At 45.1% G+C, this 27,221-nt stretch overlaps 1 protein-coding gene across 1 annotated transcript in view; it reads right to left on the reverse strand.

The window, feature by feature from the left end:
- Positions 1–27,221, reverse strand: part of UFM1 (ubiquitin fold modifier 1) — a 165,987-nt gene that overhangs the window by 120,023 nt on the left and 18,743 nt on the right. The window contains exons 2-3 of the mRNA XM_086935068.1: positions 19,471–19,527; positions 3,359–3,416 (exon numbers count right to left, since the gene is read on the reverse strand). Of these exons, the coding sequence (XP_086791194.1) occupies positions 3,359–3,416; positions 19,471–19,527 (115 nt within the window). The remainder of the gene's footprint in view (positions 1–3,358; positions 3,417–19,470; positions 19,528–27,221) is intronic.

The raw sequence follows: 27,221 nt of genomic DNA on the forward strand, positions 1-27,221 counted from the left end.
CCATAGATTTAGGGTCATAGGGGACTTTGTACTTTAAAGTCCTACTCCAAACATTGGAGGAATGTTGATGAATGGTTTTCTTCTAAATCTCTATCAACAATATAGTGTGAGATTTCCTCAGTTCTACAACTCTTGCTGGAGGTTTTCAGAAGCAATTAGTGGCAACTATATTAAGAGCCGACTGGCCAGCATTAGGGCCTTTAGGGAACCGTGTTCAGACTCTTAAAGGGTTTTTCTATCTAAAGACTAATATCTAGGCCTGTTGTGCAGTTCCTACTAAACCGTAGTATCTGCGCATTGTTTGACAACATAAACTAAGGGCTTGGTGTCTAGACTGGTTCCCGACACTCCTCAGGATTTGTTGGCCTATAGACCAGCTAGCTCACAGTGCCACCATGTGCCCCCCTAAACTTACCATGGAGCGAATGTACTTTAACAACCACTGAACATGACAAACATCGTGGAAAGAGTACAGAACCTTTCGCTCAGTCACTCATGCTAACTTATTCTCAGAGAAATTATACAGAATACACAGTGGGACGTTTTCAATATATTTATTGAACCAACATTATTCTTGTATAAAATACATGTGCTGAAATGATTAGCAGACAGAAGCAGATTCATGTGATTACAAGCCCTGAAAGAGTGAACAGTAGATACATTTCTACCATGGTGTTGAAGCAATGAATATATGCAGGCATATATGCAAAATATGGTAATCTGACATACTCCTACGATGCGGACCCTAATCTGAGTGTACCTAGAGTGTGTATGGGTGTAAAGCCAAGAATCCCCCCAAGGGACGATCCCACCCCATTACCTGATCGGATAGAGTGAAGAACCCCGTCTTGGTCTCCAGCTGGACACCCCAGAATGTCAGATCAGTGCGTGGTGGATTCTCAGCATGCACGGACCGTCAGTCTAAGCGGAAATACCTCCTCTACCAATCTGAAGGAATGCCTATCATTTATAATAAAAGGTAGCCTTTGCGATGTGCGTGTTAGGTTAGTGATGTTATTGATATATAGATAGCGCTGTCACCTCATGGATACAGATAAGATGACTTTTGTACCTACTGCATAGAGACCTAGTACATGATGTTCAAGGCATCGTGATAATGTTGTGCGAAGCTGGATGTGTAAACAAAATAGTTTCAGAGAAGTTAATCCAACATTGTTATGCATGCAAATGTTAGCACAACTTCACAGCTGAAATGTTATTTTCTAGGGCAATGTAAGAAATAGGCTGCTTCGCAACACGGCCTATCTCAGGAATATAACAGACCCACAGTTCCTCCTTAGGATGTGCCTCTAGTCCTTAAGGCTCTGCAGGGCGTGCCTCTTGAGGGACTGATAACAGTTGTTTAAAATTGTTTTAAATTGCCATTTCTTGTGGTCATAGCCTCAGTTAGAAGGGCTGGTGAGCAGGAGGCCTTATTATGCAAACCCTCTTTCTAAAAGAATCTAGAAGATGGAGTTTTGTTTAAACACAATCGAAGTTCCTCCCCAAAGTAGCGCCCAAGCAGCATAGGGAACAAGAAGTATTGTTACTTGTATTTTACCCTTCTCTGACTTCCAAGGAAGGGAAACATTTTCATTTGTTGAAGTATTTAAATTGCTTAGTAACTTTTGGTGGTGCCAATCAGGGTCACAGAATTTCTAATGTTAACTTACATAGATAGATTAAATCAAATATTGTTTCCCATATTCATTATTAAGGTTTCTCAGCCTGAAGGAACAAAGGGAAGATGCACTAAAGGTGTGATAGCCTTTTGGGCTAAGGCACAAGGGTACCGAGTCAGAGATGTGTAGTGCGGATAGGTGGGCTTCAGCTCAAACATTTGTTAAATACTATCATATTGAGTGCTATGGAGGGTAAATCCTTTGGAGAAAATATGTTGGATGCAGTTTTTTTACACACAATTTGAATCCTTAGTTTGGTACACAGATTAAAGATTAGTGAGCATTATTGGTATACTGTGTTTTCAGTTTGATATGGCATTTGGGTTTGTCGTGAAGGCCAGATTTTGCCTGAGTAATCCTCAAAAGTGATGACTAGAATGAGGTCATGGGATGTAAGGATAATGCCCAGTTACTTACCGGTACATTTCATTATCGTTATTCACTATTATCCTTGTCACAGTCGTTCCAACCCACTCTACTCACCCCGACAGCTGGTGTTCATATCCCTTGCTATTGTCAGGAAGGTGCATATACCACCCTAAGGGTGGGTCAGGTTATACCTTCACTTCCAGTTTTCCTCTTCTGGTTGAGGTGGAGTATACTACCTCAAAAATAATGACTGCAGTGAAGAAAAAAGGGATTATGCATAATGAGATTAACCGGTAAGTATCTCTGCATTACCATGTGCCTGCATTCATCACAGCCTCTGGCCTCTATTCAAAAACTTTGTTTATGCTCTTATCTTCAGAAGGAAATCCAGATGTGAACACTCCAAAATTTAAAAAGCTAACAGTTTTTATTTGGCCGGCCTAAAATGTTTTCTACTGGATGCATACCAACTGAGATTTCAAACTGGTTTGTGTGTGGAGTGAAAGAGAAAAACACAATTTTAAGAAGCAATAGTGACTGCAGGATGGGTTGCGTAAATAAGGTGGAAAAGGGGAAGAGTCATATACTCACATTTTGTGCGAAACGGCATATGCCATACAAACAATAGGGTGACCAAATATTGAGAAGCCAAAACCTGGACAGGCCAGATGTAAAAGTAGGACTAAAGCATGTGTGTGTTCTCTGAAAATCAGGACTGTTTGGGGAAACCTGTTAATGTCTGGTCACCCTAAAAAAACAACGCAAATGAAAAATAGTTCCACAATGTCAGCTGCAGAAGGACACAACATATCAAAGTAAAATGAGGCTAACATGCTCCTCTGGGAGGGGCAACCACAAGAATAGGATGGAAAGGTATTGAAGAATTAGGAGCAGAGAGCTGATATAGATAAACAAGCTTCCCAATTATGAGCATGTGGGACCACAAAATCTGCTGTAAGTATACGTAAAGGACTGGTTACAGTGCTAAAGCTGTCTGAAGCAAGGCACCAAAAATTAACAGAAACAAATGAGAAGTGAACAAGACTTCTAATACACATCAATAAAATATATATTTATATATTTTTAAATGGGTGAAGGTTGCATATCATAATGCTGTTGCCGCGAACATATTAAGTTGTAATAGCTGTAGGAATGGAAGAGCATAAGTGGAGGGGGAAGTGGAAAGTGGGAACATGAGAAGAGGAGATGCAGAGAGAAGAGCAAGAGACAGTGAGATACAGGGCAAATGGAATGAGAGGGGAGAGAAGGGGGTACCTTCATATATACAGCCTATACTTAGAACATACCTCCTCTGCTGCAAATTTCAGTACTGCAGTAAAAGGAGTGCCTTCAGGTACGCTTAATCTGAAATAGAGAAAAAATTGTGAGCTGTGTGTTAGAGCTTGTATATCAGCTTTTATGAACAAATATGTACACAAAGAAACTAAAACAAACTGAAAGGCAGTAACGTTTGACAATATATTATTAGTGGTATTGCCACAAAAAACTAAAAAGTGAAGAAATTACTGAGTTAAGTTATTGCATTTGTCTTCAGATCTACCTTTGTCATACTAAGTCATCAAGGCCTTTTTCCTAATTAAAGGACTCGTTTTTGGGTTTGATTTTAAATCAAGCAGCTCACAGTTGCGGGAATAGGCATCTCCTGGTAGTGAACAGTTGTCAAAGAGGTCAGTCTAGACTGAGGCCCACCTTCAACCAGCAAAGTATAAGGTAGATGGTTAACATTGTGTTAAAAGGTTGAGCGATGGGTAGAGTTTTGGGGTGGTAAAGGGATTTTAATGTTAAATAATGGATAGAGATTACCGAGGTGTGTGGGTTTAAGGGTTCAGGGATAGGTAGAGTGTATATGTAGAAAGGGTTTTAGAGTTGAGGGATGGGGAGTTTATGTGTGGTGAGAGATTTATGGAGTCAAGAATGGGTAGGTTTCAGGAGTGGTGAGGGTTTTTTTTTAGAGTTCAGGGATGAGTGGAGTTTGGAGGTGGTGAGAGATTTTAAGGGTTTAGGGATGGATGTGATTTAGGCATAGACATTTTATTTTTAGGTTCAGGAAGGGGTGAAAATTTGGGTTGTGAGGGGGTTTTAGTTTAGAGATGGGTAGAGTTTAGGAGTAGAAAGGATTTTAAGGGTTCCAGGATGCGTGGAGTGTAGGGGTCAGAGATCGGTGGAGTTTAGGTGTGGTAAGGGTTTTTGTGGAATTTAGGGTTAGAAATGACTTCTAGAGCTCAGGGATCAATGGAGTTTAGGGATCAGGGATGAGTGTAGTTTAAGTGGGGAGAGGCATTTTTAGGGGACAGCAAAGGATTTATGGTGTTAGTAACTGGGTCTCTAGTTGGTAGAGGTGTACACCCTGTCCAATTAGGGATCACAATCCAAGTTAAGGTAAGTCAGATAAACAACCTAAATTAACCTGTGCTCACCCTCTGGTAGCTTGGCACTGAGCAGTCAGGATTCATTTAAGAGGCATTGTGTAAAGTACTTGTGCAACACTTAAACTACAGTAACATAGTAAAAACACCACAAAAGACTCCACACCAGTTTAGAAATAGAATATTTATCTGAGTAAAACAAGAGCAAAACGTAGAAAGTCCAATAAGAAGAACTCAAGATATGATTATTTAAAGAATAAACTGAAATATAGTGCTTAGACCTCAATGGCGCTTAACTGTTACTTGAGGTCGCGCTGGACCGCGGTTAATCCAAAGTTCGGGCTGATCGCGATGAATGGCAGGACAGATACAGGACCCATGCAGGGCCCTGCTGAAATGGTACCTTGGATGGAACAAGGGTCAGTGTTGACTCGATGTGTCGGTTCCAATTCACGCAGCTGGGCTGATGCATCGCCCCCAAGCCTCGAAGTCAGGTCTGGTGTCATTATTGAACCCTTTATGATGCAAGCACTGCGACTGCGTCGAGCTGCGCAGGGATGTCCTCGGATCAGTGCTGTGTCGTTGTTGAGCCTCGCAGTCGGGAAGGATGTATGACGTTACAACGCATACTTTTACTCCGCATACCATTACAACGCGGTATTTACAACGCATACCGTTACAACGCATAGCGCTTTGGGGTGCTGGATAGTGGTAAGTATAATTTACTATTCTAACTCCAGTCCCCGTGGACCCTAGGGAAGGTGTTGGATAGTAAATTAAACTTACCTCTTATCCTAGAGCGCCCCCCATCGCAATGCGTTGTAATGGTATGCGTTGTAATGCCTGCGTTGTAGTGGTAGTGCGTTGTAAAAATTGCGTTGTAACAGGTGCATACCAGTCGGGAACTGTGTCTATGTCGAGCTGTGCAGGAATGGCCTTGGATTAGCATTGCGGTGGGTCCGATTGGTATAGAGTCATTGCTGCATCTCTTTTTGCAGGAAATCAGCTGCTGAGCCCACGTTCAAGGCTCGGGACTGGATTGGCACCTCTTGGCAGGGGAGGACTCAAAGTTGGCAGAGTCTAGCAGCTGAATCAGAGTTCAAGGAAGTGTTCGATGGCCCTGAGACTTTAAAAACAGGAGGCAAGCAAGCAAGCCCTTGGAGAAACTTAGATTCAAAGATGTAGAGCAGTGGTTCCCAAACTTTTGACTCCTGAGGACCCCCACTGAATCACTACTGGAGCCCGGGGACCCCCAAGCAATTTTTACAATTTAAATTTCAAAAAATTAAATCAGTAATTCACAAAAAATACACAAACAAGTACACACCAAACAAATACTTGCATTACTAAAGCTTTTATTATTTTATCTAGAAAAGTATGCAAAAATAAAAACATTTTAATGGGAAGGATGGTGCTGCATCTCAGCGACTAACTTTTCAATGTTAATTAAACACTAACGTTCTCCTCCTGGTCCGAGGTGCCGGAATGCTGGTGTTTTGCCTTTTTTTTTTTTTTTTGCAGACTTTTATATAGCGCAAACTTGACCCGAATCGGGTATCCGAGCATTTTACATAGCACCAGTTACATTACATGAGGACACACATTCATTTTTGTTCATGTCAGTGAGAATAAAATCAGTGATCTCATACGAGTGTTGTGATACTGCAGGAAGACTGTGTATACAAGATGATAGGTGTAATATGGAAAACAGGATGAAGCAGCAGGATATCTTTATTAATCTTGCTGACATAACAAATTGCTTACCAAACAGTCCGCGAAATCTGAGCTCTGGGACCTTGTAGTCTTTGTTGAGCTAAGTACAAATACAATCCAGATCCTGCACAGAAGCTTCTCTGTTGCTGCACCAAACAAACTCTGTCCACCCCCACCCACTTCGTTTAGTGTTGGCCATAATCTAGCAACCAGAGTCCATGGCTGAGAGTATCCGGTTTAGGTCAATCTAACTCACGTAACTTTAGGAATCAATACCAGCCTCACAATTTGCCTTCCAGAGAGTCTTGGAAGCAAGCCAGGAAACATGCACTGGGCCCAGATAAGGAAAGTGTACATATTTTAAAGACTGCCTGGGTTCTGTCTGGCCCCAAGATCCAACCAGTCTCCCAAAGCCCCATCCAGCCAATAGATGTACTTCATCTGGACTTAGAAGAAAGCTGTGCCCAGAGAGATGTTTCAAAGGGATTTTATCTGCAAGGACCAGACATAAATACTGGAAAAATCGGCTCTACAGTACCCTTGAAGGAGGTAGCTCTATGGACCAGTGTGAAGAAACAGAGGGCCCTATCTGCCAAGATCCAGAAAGGAAGGCTTGTGGACTGCAGCCTGCATGAGATTGTCAAAAATAAATGAGCCATCCAGAACCCACAGGGTACATGCCACCTAGAACTGATGATCCAACTTCAGACTGGTCTATGAAGCCAAGGTAATATTCTGGGACAGCAAACTAGGAAACATGATAATTTATAGTCAAAACCATACATTGAAGCACCCACCTGTGACCCCTTTGAACAGTTGTAGAAACACAACCTGCAGCAAAAAATTGAGTTTCCAAGAAAAGCTGACACACTCATTATTGACATTAGATATGGTGCCCAGGTGATAAATGTACCAGATAAGTGATATTATTGTGTTTTACTAACTGTTGATTTTGTGAAGTTATTTTAACTGCAGGACTTTCCTACCTGCAAATAAAATCCCTACCCTTTTTCAGAGATACAGCCCTGGCTGTACATAGAGACTATCGAGTGTAATTATTTCTGTCACACCATATCAGAGTTCCAAATACTGTACATCCCCGGAGTGCAAGTCTTAGCTACACTTCCTCAATACCCTTATAAAGTCAAGCACGCAGAGAACATAACTTGGAGTGAAATAATTCCACAACCCTCAGGCCATGAGTGGTGACGACAATACTACCCGAAGATGCTGTCCAATAAGGACTAACTGTGCTAGAAACCAGAGATATGGTTTGTCACTCGACGCCTGCCTAGCTGCAATGGCTCTTTCCACGAATGTTGTCTATATGCTATGAAAAGGATTAATGTGTCACCAATCAAGGCTTCAAGAATCTGGGATACCTCCCGCAGAGAGAGCTCTAGCAGCGGCCCCGTACACTCCTGAGATGGATTTACTAATGTGTGGGACATAAATACCATTTACTGTAAGATAAAACCAAACATAACATAATCAGAAGCACTGCCTTATGCGGGGTAGACTCCTTCTACCAGCGCTCTCTGGGGATGAGGAGCTGCAAGTCTGGAAATAAACAGAGGAGAGATTGGGAAATGCACTTTTATTCTCAAACACTTAAGAGTGGCAAGGAAGGCTCGGCCTGTGATAGGGCGGTTTCCCGGTGTAATGCTGCAAACACTGTTATACTTGTAATAGCCACGTCCGCCAATAACTTGGTCTGGTATCGCTTTTGCTGGCAGACGCATCAACAAGACAAACACTGCTTGCAGCCTCTGGAATCCAAAGTTTCAGGAAGGTTTTTTTTAGCAACTTCTAAGAAACTTACCGGTTCGCTATGCTTGAATTCCTGAGACCAGAGCTCTGAATCTGACCTGCCTGCTACAGTCCGTCCCACACACAGCCTCTGCGCACTGTGCAGCCAGAGCCCCTCGCTGTCATTCACAGGGCTTGTAGCAGCGCATGGGCGCTTGAAAGGTGCGTGTGTTTTTGAAGAAATTATGAAGGGGAGACGTGCAGATTTAAAGGTGAAGTACCTTTATTTCAGTTGAAAGCTTGCACGTGAATCAACAGGATTCACTTAGCGCTTTAGTATTGATGACGGAAGGCACTCCAGTCCGGCGGACCCCCTGGGAATGTGTCACGGACCCCTGGGGGTCCGCGGACCACAGTTTGGGAAACCCTGATGTAGAGAGCAGGTCCAGTCTTTCTCACTCCAAGGCAAGAATCAGTAGGCAGCAGGCGAGCACCGCAAAGCAGGTAGCAGAGTGGCAGTCCCTCCTACAGCACAGCAATCAGCAGGCCAACAGAGCAAAGCAGTTAGCAGAGTGGCAGTCCCTCCTACACACAGTGGCTCTTCTGCCTGGCAGAATGTCCTTGGTTCCAGCAAAGTTCTGATTTGGTGGTGTCAGGGGTCCAGTACTTATACCCAAGTTGTGCCTTTGAGGCTGGCAGAGACTTCAAGGAGGCCTTTGAAGATCACAAGGTCCCTGCCTTTCCTTCCCTGGCACCACACTCACTTTAGGGGGGAATGCGTTTTTTTGTGTGGGGACAGGCACAACCCTATTAAGGTGCAAGTGTCAGCTCCTCCCTCCCACTCTAGCTCAGCCGTGAAGGGGCCATCAGGATGTAAATGTCACACCCCAGCTCCATTTGTGTGTGACTGTCTAGAGGGAAAGCACAAAGCCCAGCTGTCACCAAACATAACGTGTATTAAGACACAAAATGAGGCACACGATGCTTAAAAAAATGCCAACTTTCTAAAAGTGGCATTTTCAGACTTGTGATTTTAAAATGTGAGTCCACAGACATCAAACTCCTAAATTTATATTGTTTCCCAAATGAAAAATAAAACCATGCAATCTCAATGTCGACATTTGGGAGAGATAGGTCTTGCAGTAGTGAAAAACGAATTTAATAGTTTTCACTACCAGGACACATAAAACTCAAAAGTACATGTCCTACCTTTTAAATATACTGCACCCTGCCCATAGGGCTGCCTAGGTTCAAGTTCAAGTTAATTTTATTAGCATAGTTAATAAAAACCATTGCTTAAAATGTAGAGCATTAAAATGTTCTTTACAAAAAAAGAAATGGATAAAATGTTGGTTAGATAATTCTAAAACTGTAGTAGTCGTGAACTGAGTTTTTGAGTTCACATTGTTTGGAGGAGTGTCCATTGATGGGGACCCCATTTCACACACAAATTTATTTAATGTTTTTATGCTGGTGGGACTTAGAGGGGTGAAAAGTGTAACGTGGGTTCAATGATTTCCTCAAAAGTGCTTTAGGTTTGCTGTGGGTTGTTTTAGCCGTGCGTCCCTCTCTCAGTGAGCTGGATCTTTTTTGCCACTAATGTCAAGAATTTTAACAATCGTCAGTTCAACTGTGGGTCCTCTGGTGCAAAGTATGCCAGCACAGCTTGCCTCCGTGTTCGGATCCCTCTTTGGCTGAAGTGATGTTTCAGTATCTGTTTCCGTTCCTTCAGGAGTACTTTGCAGGTGCATAAAAGGTGCTGTGCTGCATAATCAACAAGAGGAACCTCCCTGATCCCCAAGCTAATGCAGGAGATGCTGTGTGAAAGGTAGCAGCCCCAGATATTTTTTTGAGGAGGGGGATGCAGAGCACTACAAGTTCTCAAGGTCATTAAAGCCATGAGCACTCTTCGATAGTGCAGCTTTATCTTCAAACGGTGATAGAAGTTTTATTGTTTTCTGTACCAATTTTTTTAATGCGGTGTTAGTTACAGGTGTTTCTCAGAGTTGTGATAGCCCTGTGCTGCCCACAAAAAAATTGAGGTAGCTTGGGGCAGGTGACAAGTGGATCTGTTTTAGTTCTAGCCTTTAGTTGTGGTTGAGGGTTTCTGGTGAGGTTTTCCAGATTTTGTTCCAGGTCATAATGTAAGTTCCTTGCTTGCCAAGGTCTGTTTTTGTAGATCAAATTCCAACCCAATCTGTGCTGGTGAGGTGTGGTTGGGCAAGCCGAAGTTAATTCTGTACGCTCTTATAATTGTGCTTTACAGGATCTTGGAATCCCTTTCCCTCTGTAGTCCACTGCTGTAGGCTATCGTTGGTAGGATCTTGGCTTGTGTGACTTGAACTAAGGAAAGTGGTGATGAGCCAGTCAGTTTTGATCTAAGGGCTGCATAAGGCGTACCTTAGGGGGTTAACATACGTAATAAAAGGAAAGGTTTAGGCCTGGCAAGAAGGTTAACTTCCCAGGTCGAAATGGCAGTTTGAAACTGCACACACAGGCTCTACAATGGCAGGCCTGAGACATATTTACAGGACTACTAAAGTGGGTGACACAATCAGTGCTGCAGGCCTACTAGTAACATTTAATTTACAGGCCCTGGGCACATGTAGACCACTTTACTAGTAAGTTAATTAAATAAGCCAATTGTGGTTAAACCAATGTTACCATGTTTAGAGTACAGAGCACATGCACATTAGCACTTGTTATCGGTGGTAAAGTGCCCAGAATCCTATAGCCAGCTGAAAGGAAATCAGCAATACAGGAGGTCAGACGGCAAAAAGACAGGGGAAACCACACCAAGGGTGACAGGTTAAAAAGATGGTGTTTAGAGGTGGTAAGAGTTCAGTAAATTAAAAGCATCCAAAATTATTGTATGACATGTAAAAGATATAAATCCGAAATAATGTCCACACATGTAACAGACTGAAATAAATACCTTCTACAAAATAAATTCTGCAATTTGTACCTGCAAACACTTCATTCACACCTTCTCTTAGATCGGTCGGCCGCTTTCGACACGGTGGACCATGACATCCTTCTCCATCGTGTCGAGCAGGCAGGCATCCAGGGCCTGGCGTTGGCATGGGTCGAATCCTTCCTGACCGGGAGGTCTCAGACAGTTAGTCTGGGCACCTTCACGGCACCTAAGGAACGATCACATTGCGGGGTTCCCCAGGGCTCCTCTTTATCCCCCCTTCTCTTTAATCTGTATCTTCGACCTCTTCTCTTTTCTCTGAGGCAGTGGGACGTCACCGTCTTTAACTACGCTGACGACCTGCAACTCATCTTTCCTCTCAATTCTCCTTCTGCTATCACTAATTTTCAGGCGGTTATGTCCCACACTCTCCAGTGGATGAGCCAGAATCAACTCAAACTGAATCCCGGGAACACGGAGCTCCTTCTCCCTGGTAAGAGCTCTATCCACTGGGGCCCGCACTTCTGGCCGGTAGAGCTAGGCCTTCCTCCCACCCCTGTGGCCTCTGTGAAGAGTCTCGGGGTCATTATTGACTCTGAGCTATCCCTTAAGCCCCAGATAGGGGCGGTGGTCTCCTTCTGCATGTACCAGCTGTGCAGGATTAGGAAGGTGGCCTATCTCCTGACTCCCGAAGTTTTGATTCAAGTCATCATGGCTCTTGTCCTCTCCCGCTTGAATTTCTCGAATTCCCTTTATCACGGTCTGCCCAAGGCCCTTCTTTCGAGGCTGCAGATCGTACAGAACCAAGCGGCGAGATTGGCCTTCGGGATCCCGAAATGGCAATCCGCTAAACCTCTTCTTACCAACTTGCATTGGCTTCCTGTCATTTCGAGGGTAGCCTTTAAGATCGGCTGCCTTGCCTTCAAATCTCTAACTGGTCCCTGCCCTGCATTCTTGAAATCCCTTATCAGTCCCTATTGTCCCTCACACAACCTCAGATCCTCTCACCTCCGCCTCCTGGTTGTCCCCTCTTTCAAACTCTGCAGAATCGGAGGTCGGAGATTCGCTCATTTGGCCCCTAAATTCTGGAATTCTCTCCCACCCTCACTTAAATCCTCCAATTCGCTCTTCCAATTCCGTAGATCTCTGAAAACATGGCTCTTCCCACAATCTGGCTAACCCCCGCTGTCCACCCCCAGCACCAGATCAGCGCCAGGAAACCCACGGTGACAGAGCGCTCTATAAGCTCACCTTAACATAACATAACATAACAAAAGCTTGCAGAAGCCAACTTCGAAAAAAGGACATTCTATGAATTGGTTTCTATGAAAGGGAAAATGCCAATCATTCTGAAAGCATCCATTAAGCCGTTTATATGAAATACGGTATTCCATTAAAACGTTTTTTTATGAAATCACATACAACCCACGGATCTATATGAGGTCTTCCTATGGTGTCTAGGGACAGCTCAAAGGCATGCAACAAATGCTCTCTGTTCTACCAAGGGCTATCAGGCTACGGAAGGTAAAACTACACACTACAGAGAACATTAAGCGAAATAGGATGCACTCCAAGCATCAGACCCGCTCCAAGTCGTTGGCCCATTGCAGGTCCCAGTCTCACTCCAAGTCGCAGTCTCTGACACTTCAAAGACAAAGTCCAAGGACAACTTAACTTCTGCGAGAAGTGCAAAAAGCCCAAGAGGCACTCGTATCACCACTCCCACAACAAAGAGTAACCACGCAGCTGAAACTCCAAGATACCAACTCCATCGCAACTACATACATGGGGTTACTCTTTTTCTCTATCTCTACTACTCTTTCTTCCAACTTTCCACACTTCCATCTAGGAGCAACAAGCGCAGGCATAAGCACAAGTACCCACAAGCAAGCCAAGGGCTAGGGAGAGGCAGCAATAGCAATCCACACAGAGCGAGGCCACACAGATCGCCAGATGCACACCACCACAAATGACACACAACAACCAAACCAACCTCTCAACTGATATTAAGATAGTATACCTAAACGTCAAAGGTCTTAACAGCCCGGGGAAAAGAAGGAAAGTACTAGAACACCTGAGGAAAGTTAAGAGCGATATCTATGTACTGCAAGAGACAAGATTAGAAGCTGAGGACATAGAGCGCCTCAAGGCCAGCTGGATAGGCGAAGTAAGAGGGTCAGCAGCACAGAACAAGAAAAATGGGGTAGTGACACTAACCAGCAAGAACTCCAAGCTAACAGTGGTGAACTCACAGGCAGACACCGAGGGTAGAACTCTAGTGACCAGCCTAAGGAGAGCCGGGGAAACCATACATGTGGCCAACATCTACGGCCCAAATACCGACGACAGGCCCTTCTGGGACAAGGTAGGAGCACAACTACACACTCTACCACTAGGCGACCTTCTTGTCGTCGCTGGAGATATGAACCAGGTTCTAGACCCAGCCATTGACAAGCACCCGCACAGACCGAGCCAAGCAACACACAAGGGGAACATCCTGAAAAACCAGTGCTCCAAACTTAGCCTCAAGGACCCATGGCGCCTCCAAAACCCAGATGCCAGAGAATACACTTTTTACTCCAACCCACACAACTCCTACAGCAGAATAGATCACATCCTCATATCAGAAACACACACCCACCTCATAGACCACACGGAAATTGGGCCTCGGACCATCTCAGATCACTCGCACATAAGCCTTACCCTATCAGGGAAGCACAATGAGAAGCCAACTCGCAGATGGCGTTTTGACGACAATCTGCTTGCCAACATCTCAGCGAAAGCAGAGATCGGAACAGCAATAAAAGAGTACCTGGCAATTAACGACACCCCCGAGATACACAGAGAACTGCTATGGGACGCCTTAAAAGCCACCATCAGAGGGACCGTTATGACAATCAAGGGAAGGCTGAACAAAGAAAGAAACAAAAAGATTGCCGACCTAGAAAAATAAATCAAAAACCTAGAGAATGGTCACATAGCCAACTTAGAAGATAGGAACACCCTCACCAGCCTAACTAAATGGAAGTATGAACTTAACAAAATCCTGAGTGAAAGAGCAGGGACCTGGATAAATAAATACAAAGCTATTAACCCATGCACCGCAAACAAAGCAGGGAAAAACCTGGCATCCTACCTTAAGGGAAAACAGAAACAGCACTCAATAGAGGCCATCAAAGACAGACATAACAAGTCCCAGACTGCAAACAAAGAGATATTGGAGGTCTTCAGAGACTTCTACGAGAAACTCTACACGAGGGACGAAACACTACGAGAAGATGGGGGCAAAGAACTCCTAGAACGCATATCCACACCAACGCTATCAGATAAGGAACGAGACATCCTCGACCTAAACATAACGGAGGACGAAATAGGGAGAGCCACAGCGAGCCTCAAAGACAACAAGGCACCTAGGCCACACGGCTTCACGGACGGCTTTTACAAGCAGTACCTGCACATTCTCAGACCCACAATGAAGGAAGTTTTCACGAAGTATGTCCAGAATGGACGCATGACACCATCAATGGCGGAAGCAAACATAATAGTAATACCAAAGGAAGGCAAGGACACAAACCAGGCAAAGAACTTTAGACCAATCTCACTCATAAACGTAGACTGTAAATACTAGCAACCAGACTCAACGCACACCTACCGAAGCTTATACACTGCTCCCAAGTAGGTTACCTTAAAAACTGCATGTCCCACGACAACACGAGGCTGCTATGCCACATAATAAACCACTCCTCCAAGAGCAGCAACGCAGCGGTCATGATAGCCTTAGACGCTGAGAAAGCTTTTGACAGGGTGTCCTGGCCATTCCTTGACCAGTGCATGGTGAAATTCGGGCTCGGACCCAACTATAGGAAGATGGTACTGGCCCTCTACAACGACCCCAAAGCACGGGTGGTAGTAAACGGAGGGACATCAGAACTACTTCACCTAGGACGGGGGACCAGACAAGGGTGCCCGCTCTCGCCAGCCCTGTTCCTGCTGGCGATAGAACCACTCCTAAACATGATCAGAACTAACACAAACATAGCAGGGATACCAGTAGAGGGAGAAACTTTTAAGCTAGCGGCATATGCAGACGACGTGCTAATAATCACCAAAGACCCAGAGAGATCAATCAAAGCGCTGATGGAAACGATAGAACAATATGCCCAGGTCTCGAGATACAAATTAAACAGGGACAAATCCGAGTGCAAACCGCTGAACGTCCATACCACTAAAACGGTGTTAGGCTCGTCGGGCCTTACTTGGCAACAGAAACCTATCAAATACTTGGGCCTCCTCTTCGAGAGAGACCTAAGATCCACACTAGAACACAATGAGCAAGCCATACTACAGAAAATAAAGGAAAGAGTAGAAGGATGGTCTCCCAAATTCACCACGTGGTGGGGGAGAGTGGAAGCGATCAAAATGATGCTCACACCAATGGTGAATTACATGCTGAACATGCTGCCACTGATAAACACAGAAGACTTCCATAAGAGACTAGACAAAATGCTGAATAACTTTCTGTGGAGAGGGAAAAAGCCCAGAATAAGCCTACATAAGCTCAGACTGTCGAAAGACCTAGGCGGCCTAAACATAACCAACTTCAAAGCATTCCAAAAAGCGTGCATAGCCAGACAGGGGCTACACTGGCTCACCCCGAGACCGGAATATACCCCGGTGTGGCTGACACTTGAGCCAGGACTACTAAAAGGGATGAACCCCATCGCCCTTCTCACCGCTACCCGACACCCAGCAATCAAAGACAACCCCGTCCTAAGGAACACAAAATCAGCGCTCCTAAGTGTTGATAAACTAATGGGAACAAGCATAAAGAAAACCCAATTCGAGTACATTTGGCACAACCCCACAATAAAATACAGGGATAAGACTCTGAACATGCATTCATGGTACAGACACGGCATCTCCACTGCCATCAACCTACAGAAACAAGGCACAAACTTAACTTTCGACACCCTTATGGAAGAACACAACCTAGAGAGCATAGAACTGTACAACTTTCTGAAGATCAAGGTAGCAATAAGGAAGGCAAACCTCAACGGTCTAACACCATCACTCATACAATACGCCACCAACCTTAACATACTAGGACACCAAGTAGCACACCTCTACAAGGCCCTTTGCCCCAAATCCACCAAACTCAACGATAAAGTCAAGATTTATTGGGGCACACTAGCGGGTAGGGTGCTAAGTGAGGACGAGAGATCCGAGCTATGGAGATCCACTTCCAGGAAAAAGGTTACGGCAGCCCTAAACCAGACTAAATTCTGGCTCATACATAAGGCATACTGGACACCCGCCCGCCTAGCATCCATGGGAATCCGCGACAGCGACTCCTGCTGGAATTGCAACAAGGGAAAAGGAGACCTCGCACACCTACTCTTCCACTGCTCCAAGGTTAGGAAATTCTGGAACATAATAGAAACACTAATAAACGATATCACAGGGGTCACCATGCACCTAGATTTCCACAGCCTGGCACTGGGTTTCACATCCCCCTCAATCACAACTAAAGAGGACCGTAACCTCATCGACCTACTACTGACAGCGGCAGTCAAAACAGTTCTGAACAATTGGAAAGACACAGGGAAAGCCACGCCTAAAGCATGGCTCAATTGGGTCACTTTCCTACGAGGGGCTGACAACATCACAGCGACACACTCACCCAAAACACACAGGCAGTCGAATATGTGGGAGTCCCTAGACAATTACCTATCGTCGCACAAACCCCCATAGGCAGTGCAGCTAGACACAGAGCCTATAGATGCAGTGCACCTTTGCCTTTTTCTGATGGTGCACACACCAGGAACGGAACCTGCAATGCTCCTTTCTTCTTCTTCTTCTTCTTCTCTCTCTCTCTCTCTCTCTCTCTCTCTCTCTATTTTCTCCTCCGGGGCGTGGGACCAAGGATGACAACCAAGCCAGACAAAGGGACGGAGGACCCCAACAACAAGTCGAGCTCGAAAGACTGGCAATCGGACTAACTCCAATAAGACTGGAAGCTGGAAGCGAAGCCGAGACCCCTAACGGCGTTTTTCTCTTTTTCTTCTTCTTTCACCCTTTTCTCTTTTTCCTCTTCCTCCACCCATGTATATGTTATGCTCCATGTAAATATATATTTTTCTACAATAAAAAATTACCGAAATAAAAAAGAGTGAAATGAAAGGCTGTAGGAAGTCAGGTTTTTTTTTCTAACACAAAATTTAAATAGGTTGCAAATGAACTGTGCACACAGTTCAAAATATATTTTAGCAGTTATAAAAGCACTTTTTTGTAATTATGTGAGATGAAAAAGGTTTTTTAATAGGATGAAAACAATTCGGAACACTTTACTTGGTGATGTGCAAATGATAAACATTTTTGCTGATACCCAATTTCCACAGATTATTGTTTATACGCAATATAGTTTTATCAGTAAAACTGCATGTTAGTGTAGGTTAGTGGAAATGTTTGTGGTCATTTCAATTGAAAATCTGCTGTTTGTAAATGCTAGTGTGCTACCAAATAATGCTTTAGCAATACATTATTAAAAGTGAGTTTTTAAACGTACTGAGAAACATTCTTGCCCCACCCTGATGACAATGCGATTACTCTTTTTCACATAAGAAGTGACAAAATACAGTGAACACCCAACAGCTTACACCAGTTGCAGCATCAGGGCAGAGCAGTAGAAGCGGTGTTAAAGTGATCGGTGGACATGCTGTATGTATACTCCAACTCTTTTGTTTGGCTAGCACTAGCAATCTAAATTTAGGCAGCTTTTGGACATCTCTAGGTAGCTTATGCCCCTGCTCTCAATACGGTCTGATTATCACCTCTATAAAGGACATCAAATACACCTGTAAATACATTTTGGAGACATTTTCTGTACAGCAGGAACTCCCGTTTAGCCTCCTGGTACACAAACGTCTGTCCATCAGGCATTTCAGCAATGGAAATTATCAGAAATAAATGATCTGGCCTACAAATGTCCGGATTATGAAAAACAATACAGTGAGAAATAATGAAGTGATAGGGGGGGGGGATGTTGAAAAGAGACATAGGAAAGCCATAAAGACACATTTGTGAGTGGGCCAGCATGAAAGGAAGATAACTTTAGTCGAGCAAAGAGCACAGTTATGAGGATACAGGGAACAGGCCCTTTAAGGCTAAAGGGACAAACATTTCTAGGCATGAGCCAGGCAAATTAAAGAGCCAAAGCGAAGGGCAAAAGGGCATGATAGGAGGCCTAGGGAACACCAAAGAACTTATCCCAGGAACTGGAGTAGTAATTAGAAGAGTCTTCTAGTCCCCGAGTTCCCCTTTACCAGAGTACGCAGGTGGTGTGCTGTAAAGGCTGTCTTGGCCTTCTTCCCTTCTGTAGGTTCTTTCAGCACCTGGGATGCAGTGTGTGCTTCAGCCACGAAGAAATGCTGGCTACTTTCAGCAATTCCCCCTCTAGCAAAAAATGTCAGCACACAGCCTACCTATAGGCCCAGCGGTTGGCTATTTTCCCAAAAAGCAAGGAATATTTTGAGCTGTGGGTGGGCTCAGGACTCCCCCGCCAATCCCAGGCTTACACACTTTTCTTCATACTAATGGGAATTGTTTAAACCTTCCCGATTGGTAGTGCCACAGCTCTGCCCCCGTTTACAGTAATTTAATGTGTAGTTGTCCATCAGACAAAATAGATATTAAGGGGCCGATTTCGATGTCAGGTGGAATTGCTTCCGCCCGACACTGACACGGTCCTGGGACCGACCGTCTGGCACCCAGTCAGAGGTCCTGGGTGACCCATTGAAATGCGACCGAACACTGTTTGGTCCCATGCTCCCTTTTCTAAATGGGAGCTGGTGTTACAGCTGTAAACCAGCCATAACACAAGCTCCAATTGAGAAAAGGGAGGTGGAGTTCATCCTTGCAACCCGTGGCAGGCACCTCAAGGAGCCTGCCAGAAGGTGCAGGGATCAACAGGGGGAACCATACGTGCCCCCTCGGCCTCCAACTGGAGCCCGTGCACCAAAGGGGGCCCAGCTGGGGGGCCCTAAATAAGCTTTTCAACATGGTTTCCATGTGTGACAGCCCGGCAGGGAAACCATGTCGGAAACCATGCATCGCAATCTAAAGGGCGGAAAGGCCCGCCTTTGAGATTACTGGCTGGCTTTTGACTGGCCAATGGGCTCTCTGAGCCTGTCGGAAGCCAGCCGGAATGATCAGCTGGTTTACTTTCCGACAGCCTCCATCATAATGAGGAGGTCGAAAAGTCCATTAGAATGTGGCCCTCAAGGCTCTGACCGCAGGTCAGGGACTTTACGGGCCACATCGTAATCCGCCCATAAATCTTCTTGTCACTGATCTTACTCAACATCTTTCATGCATCAGGTAATATGCATTTCCCATTCCTGATGGATTATGTGACCTTGGGAGCAGGTAGAAGTAGAATGGAAACCAGACAACATGAGCCATTAATAAGATTGGTAATAGTAAGGAAACAAGCAGGAAGTGATCCAGAGAATGTGTTTCTAGTCCATGGAGAAATTTGAGGGCAACAGTAACAGATGTGGGTGGAGACATTCAAAAACTTCTCAAATGATTGGCGGAGCATGTTGAGTTATGCAACAGATTTTTCACATCAGTAATCACTATAGGGTCCAAAACTTACACTTTGTAAGGGAGACGTGGGTCTGAAGTCAAGGTGATCTTAAAAGTAGCTTTCGACCTGATAGAAAGAAATTTAAGATAAAGTGAACATATTTTACACTTGTAAATGTTAAATATTGAAAAACTGTAGATGCTTATGCAAGTTATTTAAAGGTAATGAATGCTACAAAGGACCTTGAAGGGAACAGTCTAAATTCAAGAGTGCTATTTTCATGCAGTAATAATGGTAAAGTAAACAAAAGATGTGTTATAACCCCTGGCTGCACAGCTTTTGGCCTTTAACTGGGGAAAGAACATAAAGCATAATGTTACAGAAGGTTTTTCCCATAGTTATGTTTATGAAAATACCACCAGCTTGTAAGTAGTAATCTGTTACAGGTTATCAATTCTGTGATGCTTTACTATTCCATTTGTAATATGGCATTACTACATCACTCCAAACCCAAGTTATTGGTAAAATATGTGCATCTGAACAGAAGATCAAAGTTCTTGAGTAGAGTCATAAAACAAATTAAGGTGTTAAAAAAGTTATAGACCAAATTAAACAAGCATTGACATAGCCAATAGGTTTCGCTTTCGAGACCGTATAAATGTTTAGCCATGCAGCACATTATTCTGGGTATTACAACATCTACTGTTACTTAATGTACCACTGGTGAACGAGCACACAGCCAATTATGGGCTTCCATGCTGTTTAATGAAAATATGATAAAGTGTCTTCAAAATTCAAAAAAGCGTAATTTCTTTAACAAAAAACGTTAACGCTAATAGGCTTGATTTAAAAAGGAGGGCACCCAATCAAACACACATGCCCCAGAAATTCCTCCCCTCATCTACCAGACTTTTTGCTGAATTTGTGTGTGGGAGCAGGGTTTTTACATGGCATGCTTGGTGAAGGCACATGAGTGGTAAAGACATAGGTGGTAAACTAATAAATTGTTCTGCAACAGCCTAGACATGATAGTTGAAGAGAACCTTCTATAAAATCATCTGTATTTCTTTTTTTTAATGGTCTTTCGTCCTTTGTTTATTTTAATCATCAGCCAGGGATCATTAGGACAGCTATAGAACACTTTTAAAGGTTCTTCTTATGTTTATTGTTCAAGGTTTATGCAGAGGCAGGGAAAAAATACTAGCTGTAAGTGATTTTCTGAACTGTTTGTTCTGGCCTCAACATTAAAATACTAATAATGTCTGCGAAAAACCAGCCAGGTGTCAACCCTACACCCTCCATTGAGCACGCATTGACAGGTTTTATTGAGTGCCTCTCCTTTATACCTAAAAAACACAAGCGATGAGAGCAAAGATGCCAGCCAATGTAAGCGATGATAAAGAGGTAATGCTCTATATGACGGACAAACTCAATATTGACAAGCTGGAGCACGAACAAGAAGCAGGCAAATGAGTGTGACATGGAAAGCCAACCAATGGTAATCAATGGGCAGGCTCCAAGACCTCTACATTCAAGATAAGCCACAATATGTCTAGCAACCGTCAGCATATACGCTGCCCAGTAGGCTCGACCTAAAAGGAGTACACGCAACCGCACACATGCCCCAAAAATGACTACCCCTCCTCCCCCATCTACCAGACTTCTTGGAAGGGAAGGTGTAAATAAAACCTTCACTTGCCGCCTGACAGGAACTCTGGCGCCCTAGAAAACCACACATTTGGTAAGGAAATCCTACACAACAAACCCTCCTAGGCAGGAACTTTTTATATTATTACATTTTACTCCCAGGCCTAGGAAGCAGGAGTGCCAGAATGTGATTTTCAAAATAAAATGTGCACTGTCCAAACCACAGAAAAAGCAACTGTTTGCTTTGGAAACGATTATTTGTAAGTGGTCATGTGAAATTCCCATCACATTGCTGTGGATAGTGATCCAAGTCTCTGCATCTTAATGTGCCTCATATTTTTTACCAACACACAGGCACACTTTTTTGCAGTTTTCCACGGCGCAAACTCTACCCGCAGGAGGACTTTACATATGCATCAGTTACAGAGCGCAGGATCACTTTATTCTTTTTTTAGGCATGAGGAGCTGAAGTGTGCCCAGAGTCAAAGGATGTTGAGAAACGCTGAGACTGGAGCCAGGTTACCCAGTTCCAAAGTCGCAGCTCTGGCCGTAACGCCACATCCTCATCCTCTCTCTTGCCCTAATTAATTGATTTCTGTACAGTGGAGCTCTGGCTTTTGCTTTGTCTTGGAATCGAATGGCAATGAACATCCTGCTTGTGACAAAGTGTGGCCCATTTACACTAGTTCCCACTTTAAACCGCTGCAACGCTATGTGTTTATATTATTATTGTTGGACCTAACCCTTTTTGAAGGTTTATCAACAGACTGTTTGCCTCTTGCCTCCTATTTTTTCTGACCTGTTTTTTGTGGGCTGTAGGACTCTTGGCACTTTACCACTGCTGATCAGTGCTAAAGTGCATATGCTCTCTGTGTAAATTTTGATTCTGATTGGTTCTCCCCAATTGGGCTGGCATATTTGATTTACTGGTATGTCCCTAGTTAAGTGCACTGTGTGTGCACAGGTTCCCTAAATCAAATGCTACAAGTGTGCCTGCAGCATTGATTGTGCTATTTGCATGTAAACTTATGTCGGCTGCCATTGTAGTGTCTGTGAGTGTGGTTTTAAACTGCCATGTCGACCTGGCAAGTGCACCTACTTTCCAGGCCCCAACCCTCCATTTTACTACCTTTAAGGCACCCCTAGGGCAGGCCCAAGGTAGCCCCCAGTTTATGTGAAAGGTAGGACATGCTGGTGTGTTTTACATGTCCTGATATGCTGCCAATTTCGTTTTTCATTATTGAAAGGCTATTTCTACCAAAGCGTATACTTGGAGCTGCCTTGCAACATTTAACAAGTGTAACTTTCAATTAGGAAGAGATAGAGAATTGGAGTTTGGGCTTCTTGAGCCTAGAAGTAAGAAATATATATTTTAGTGAAGTTGTTTTTTACATTTTGTGTTTGAAAATTGCACTTTTAGAAAGTGGGCATGTTCTTGTTTAACCATGCTGTGTCCCTGCCTGCCTGTGGAATCAACATTGGTTTAGACTGAGAGGGGCCTGTTTTTGCATTCACTCTGGACAGTTACACAAAGGTAGATGAGGTATGTCCTCCATATCCTGATGGCCCATCACCAGGTTGGTAGGTCTTCCTGAGCTAGAGTGGTGGGAGGAGTTATCACCAACACCTGAACGGAGCTGTGCCTGTTCTAACACAATGATGTCTCTGCCCCCTACCCCCGTAGAGTGTCTGGAGCCAAGGCAGGAATTTGTGATCAACAAAGAATTATTTTTGAAGTATGCCTACTTCAAAGGCCAAAAGTGGTATGAGATTGGACCTAAAACCCCAGAAAACTTCTGGATCAAGAGAAACCTCTGCCAAGGAGAAGAGCTGTGAGGAGGACTACCCCTTTGCTGTGTTTTGCTTTGCTGGGTTGGCCTGCAGTTGCTGCTTCTGCTTTTCAGTGGAAAAGAATTGGACTTTGCTGTGTATCCTGCTTGTGAAGTTTCTCCAAGGGCTTGTGTGGGCTTACCTCCTGTTGGAAGTCTCAGGGTCATCAAAGACTTCATCTGCAGCATCCCTGAACTCCACTGCTAGATGTTCTAAAATGCCTTGGGGTACCAATTCCAGTTCTGGCCCTTGAATGTTGTTTTGCTGCTAGAAACCATAAAAATCGGTGTATCGCCCTTCCAGCACCAGTTATTCAGGTACAGCGCCAATGTGCAGGAGATATTTCCGCATACCGCCACCAAAGGGCTGAAGAAATCCATGCAGCGCCTGCCCCTGGCCGAAGAAACCACTGCAGCCAGTTAAGGAATCAGTGTCTCCCAAGGCAAAGACCACCTCACTGACTTCTATCAGGTCCTGCTGTGCGGCTGAATGAATCGAAGCATTGTTGGACAGCTGAAGAAATCGACGCAGTGGCTGTTTGCAGTGGCTGCATCAACCTCCATCTTGTCCGGATTTCAATGCATCGCATCTGTGCACCACGTTTTTCCAAAGTATCACCCGCAGCCTAGAACCGGTTTGGATTTCAATGCATCGCTTCCCCATACAGATCAGATTTGACACCCCACTTCTACTGCATGCAGATGAACTGATGCTTCACCTCTCCAGGCACTCGGGAACCAACGCATCACTGTGTTTTCCGACACTTCCCTCCTCTGTGGCTGTTTTCCTTGTAAATTTTTAACGCAACAAAATGTACTTTGTGTAAAATCACCGCATCCATAGAGTTCTATGGACAGAGTTGCGAAAATCCTCTAAAAGTGATATTTTGAGTTGCTGGATTTTTGGCGTTTTGGTCATGTTTGGTTTAGATAAAGATACTTTATTTTTCCAAATTGGTGTGGTGCCGATTTGTAGTATTTTCACTGCGTTACTGTATGTGTTACATACAAATACTTTACACATTGCTTTTGAGATAGGCCTGACTGCTCGTGTCAAGCTACCAAGGGGTGAGAAGGCATTATCTTGGATGTGTAATCCCATAATCCTGACTAGAGGGAATGGTCCCTGCTTGAACAGGGTGCATACAACTGCCAACTGGAGACCCCATTTCTAACAACAACGGTCTGCGTTGCAATAGGACTTGGGTTTGTACTTGACATAGAGTGATTGGTGTACACTACTGCATTGTGCATACCATTACATGACCACATACTCTTTTTCCTTCGTATGTTCTCTAGTGTCCTCCAGGATTTTCGATTGATACTTGAAACTCTGGTTCTTGTTGCACCCGTTAGACCTTGACAGAATGGATATCGACCTCTGGCACCTGTACATCTATTCAATGAGGGAGCTAAAAGTTTTCTGCAAGAAAAGGGGGCTGGCAGTGAAGATAAGGTCTACAAGGGAGGATCTTGAGGCAGCCCTGTATTGCTATCAGGACAAACACTGGGATGTGGCGCTGCCAGATGAGTCTTAGGAGCAGGATTCTGAAAGTGAGGTAAGGTCCTGAGGGGGAAACAGAGAAATATAAATGGCTTCTAGCTTGTGAGCGGAGAGTGATAGAGCTGGACCAAGAGCTCGGGAGGGCTGAGTCCGAGAGAGCCTAAGCCTAGGGAAAGGAATTTTGTGTAGCTCATGAACTGAGCTTGGGAGAGCTGGAGTCGAAAGCCATGAGGGCAGAGTCCAGCTCAGATGTTTGCAGCAAAATTGTTACGTGCAGTAATGCAGAAGAAGAGCCCATGCCCAGAGACTTGGTGTCTGACTTGAAGGAGGGAGGTGACGTACACTAGGAGGTTCAGGTTTGTGTTTTAGCTCCAGTGGTAGGCATGGTCCTTGAAGTAGGAACTGGCATAAGGAGTCATATTTCTAGTGATGGGAGGGACACTCTACTAGAAGGGAGTGGCAGGGATAGGTGTTCCTCCATGGTGGAAACCCTGGAAGTGAAGTATGGAGGCACCCCAGAAGAGTGTGGGTTGAGTTTCAGGGTCCGTGTGATTATGTCTCACTAATCTTAGGAGGGTGGTGTGGGGTATGTTCGAAAGGCACTAAATGGTGAGGTGGAGTGTAATTTGGTTAGCAGATTTGTTTTAGCAATACACAAGCATTATTTGCATGCCTTTTTATCTTTAACTTTGTATCAGTCTTACTTACTACGCCAACACCTGGTGGAGTGAGAGTTCTCGTACCACAGGAGGCAGCACTTTTGCTGGATTCCAGAGGGTTTGAGGAGGTTTTTTGGAGTGATCCTGAAAGGGGTGACTCAGGTTTTGCTCAACCCTAGGGATTGGGGGGGGGGGGGGGGGGGGGGTAGGTTGGTTGTAGAAGCCGAGATAGGTCCCCATGTATTGGAATAGGTGAGGGGTCCCATGTCCCTTTCAGAGAAGGGGAGGAGGGAGTGGGCGGAGGCCTAGGTTGCCCAAGTCCCAGTCCCAAGCCTGGATGGTTCCATGAGTGAGCACCAGGAGGACAGCATAGTCTGTATTGGGAGGCCATCCCTGAGGGGGAACCCAGTAGTGTCAGGAGAGCTGGGGGAGAAACGGGCAGCTGTCTCAAGAGCCCCAACAGGTCTGGAATCTGGCAGCACCACTCCAGAGAGGAAGCTGCAGAAGTGCAGACATGCATAGAAAGGGGCGAAGGGGATCAGTGGGTCAAGGGTTTCCAGCTTTGAGGTCAGAGCACCCCAGAACTGACCCTGGAGAGGCCATTTCTGGCCTGCGAGGTCTTCATGCACTGTTAGATGGACAGGAGGGTGGAGACCTGCGCCAGGCAGACCCGCGGACAACAGAGGAGAAATGTGTTTCTTTTGGGGGGTGGGGGTAGCGTTACTTCTACGGAAGTCCTGGCTTGCCAGGCACAGGTCAAGCCTAAGAGTACAGACCCTGGGTTTGAGTACCAGGTTCAGGGCGTGGCCTTGACCTGGAGGGAAGGGTGACTGCTAGCAGTGTCCCTGCCGTTTTGTCTTCTGGGGTACCACTCTGGGTGGGGGGGGGGGGGGGGGGGGTGCAGAGCCCCAGGAGGGGGAGGGAAGCCTCGCCCGACTCCTGTCTGTTCTCAGGGTACAGACCCTGGGCTCGGAGACCAGTCGCAGGATATCACCTCTGAACTGGTGGGAGAATTCTGCAGGACACCTGTCACAGGTGCCTGGCAGGTCTGGGGGTACCTCTCCACAATGGAGGGTACAGTTCCTCAGAAGGAAGGACAGGGTGTGGGAGAGCCAACCCTAGTCTCCTGTTCAGCCTCACGGTACAGACCCTAGGCTGAAGGGTCAGTCGCAGGAGACCACCACTGAAGTGGCAGGAGGGAGAGTGGAAATACGGTGCTTAGTACCTATTGCTACCGCCTCCCACTGTCAACAACCACAGAGGTTAGAGAGCCCTGAGAGGCCTGGCCCTCATCACTGGCAGCTGTCAATAGCCACTGCGGCTTACTGTCGCAGGTAGACAAGAGTTGCGGATGAGGGGGGGGGGGACAGGAGTTTCACCCCTGCAGTGGAATAGGTCGCACCACTGTGTTGGCCATACTGGTACTATCTGGCCACTGGGATAAGTCTGTGAGCAAGGTAAAGTTAGGTGCTGCATAGATGGTACCCACAGGTGCGGAGAACGGTTCCCCATGGGTTAGCTTAGTGGGCCCTAGGAGTATGGACAAAGGGATCCAACTGGGCTCAGAGAGGCATAGAACTAGAGTGTGTCCCTGTTGTTGCAAGACAGGGTCCAAGTCCTATCACCCCAATAAGGGCAGTACATCAAGGTATTGATTGGTCTACCTTGGCTTTCGGCTGATGGGTGTTGTGTTGGACCTGGCCCGTTTTGCAGGTTTATCCCCAGGCATTTAGCCTTTTTTGACCTATTTTTGGGGCTGTAAGACTCCAGGTAGTTTACCACTGCTGATCAGTGCTAAAGTGCATATGCTCTCTGTGTAAATTGTGATTATGATTGGTTCTTCATGATTGGCATATTTGATTTAGTGGTAAGTCCTTAGTAAAGTGCAACGTGCGTGCCCAGGGGCTCTAAATCAAATGCTAATAGTGGACCTGCAGCACTGATTGTGCTACCCACATCAATAGCTCTGTAAACCTGTCTCAGGCCTGCCACTGCAGCCACTAGCCAGGCCCTCACCATCCCTTTAACTACCTGTCTATCTAGGCACCCATGTGGTAAAGCCCAAGGTATCGCTCATGACTCAAAACACGAGTGCTTGTGTACCCGCCAGAAACAAAATGGGAAAAAAGCATGCCACAAGTAAGATAAATGGCCTGAAGTGAAATGACCCATGTAACAAGG

Source organism: Lissotriton vulgaris, chromosome 8, assembly GCF_964263255.1.
Source record: "Lissotriton vulgaris chromosome 8, aLisVul1.2, whole genome shotgun sequence".
In the NCBI taxonomy this organism is placed as follows: Eukaryota; Metazoa; Chordata; class Amphibia; order Caudata; family Salamandridae; genus Lissotriton; species Lissotriton vulgaris.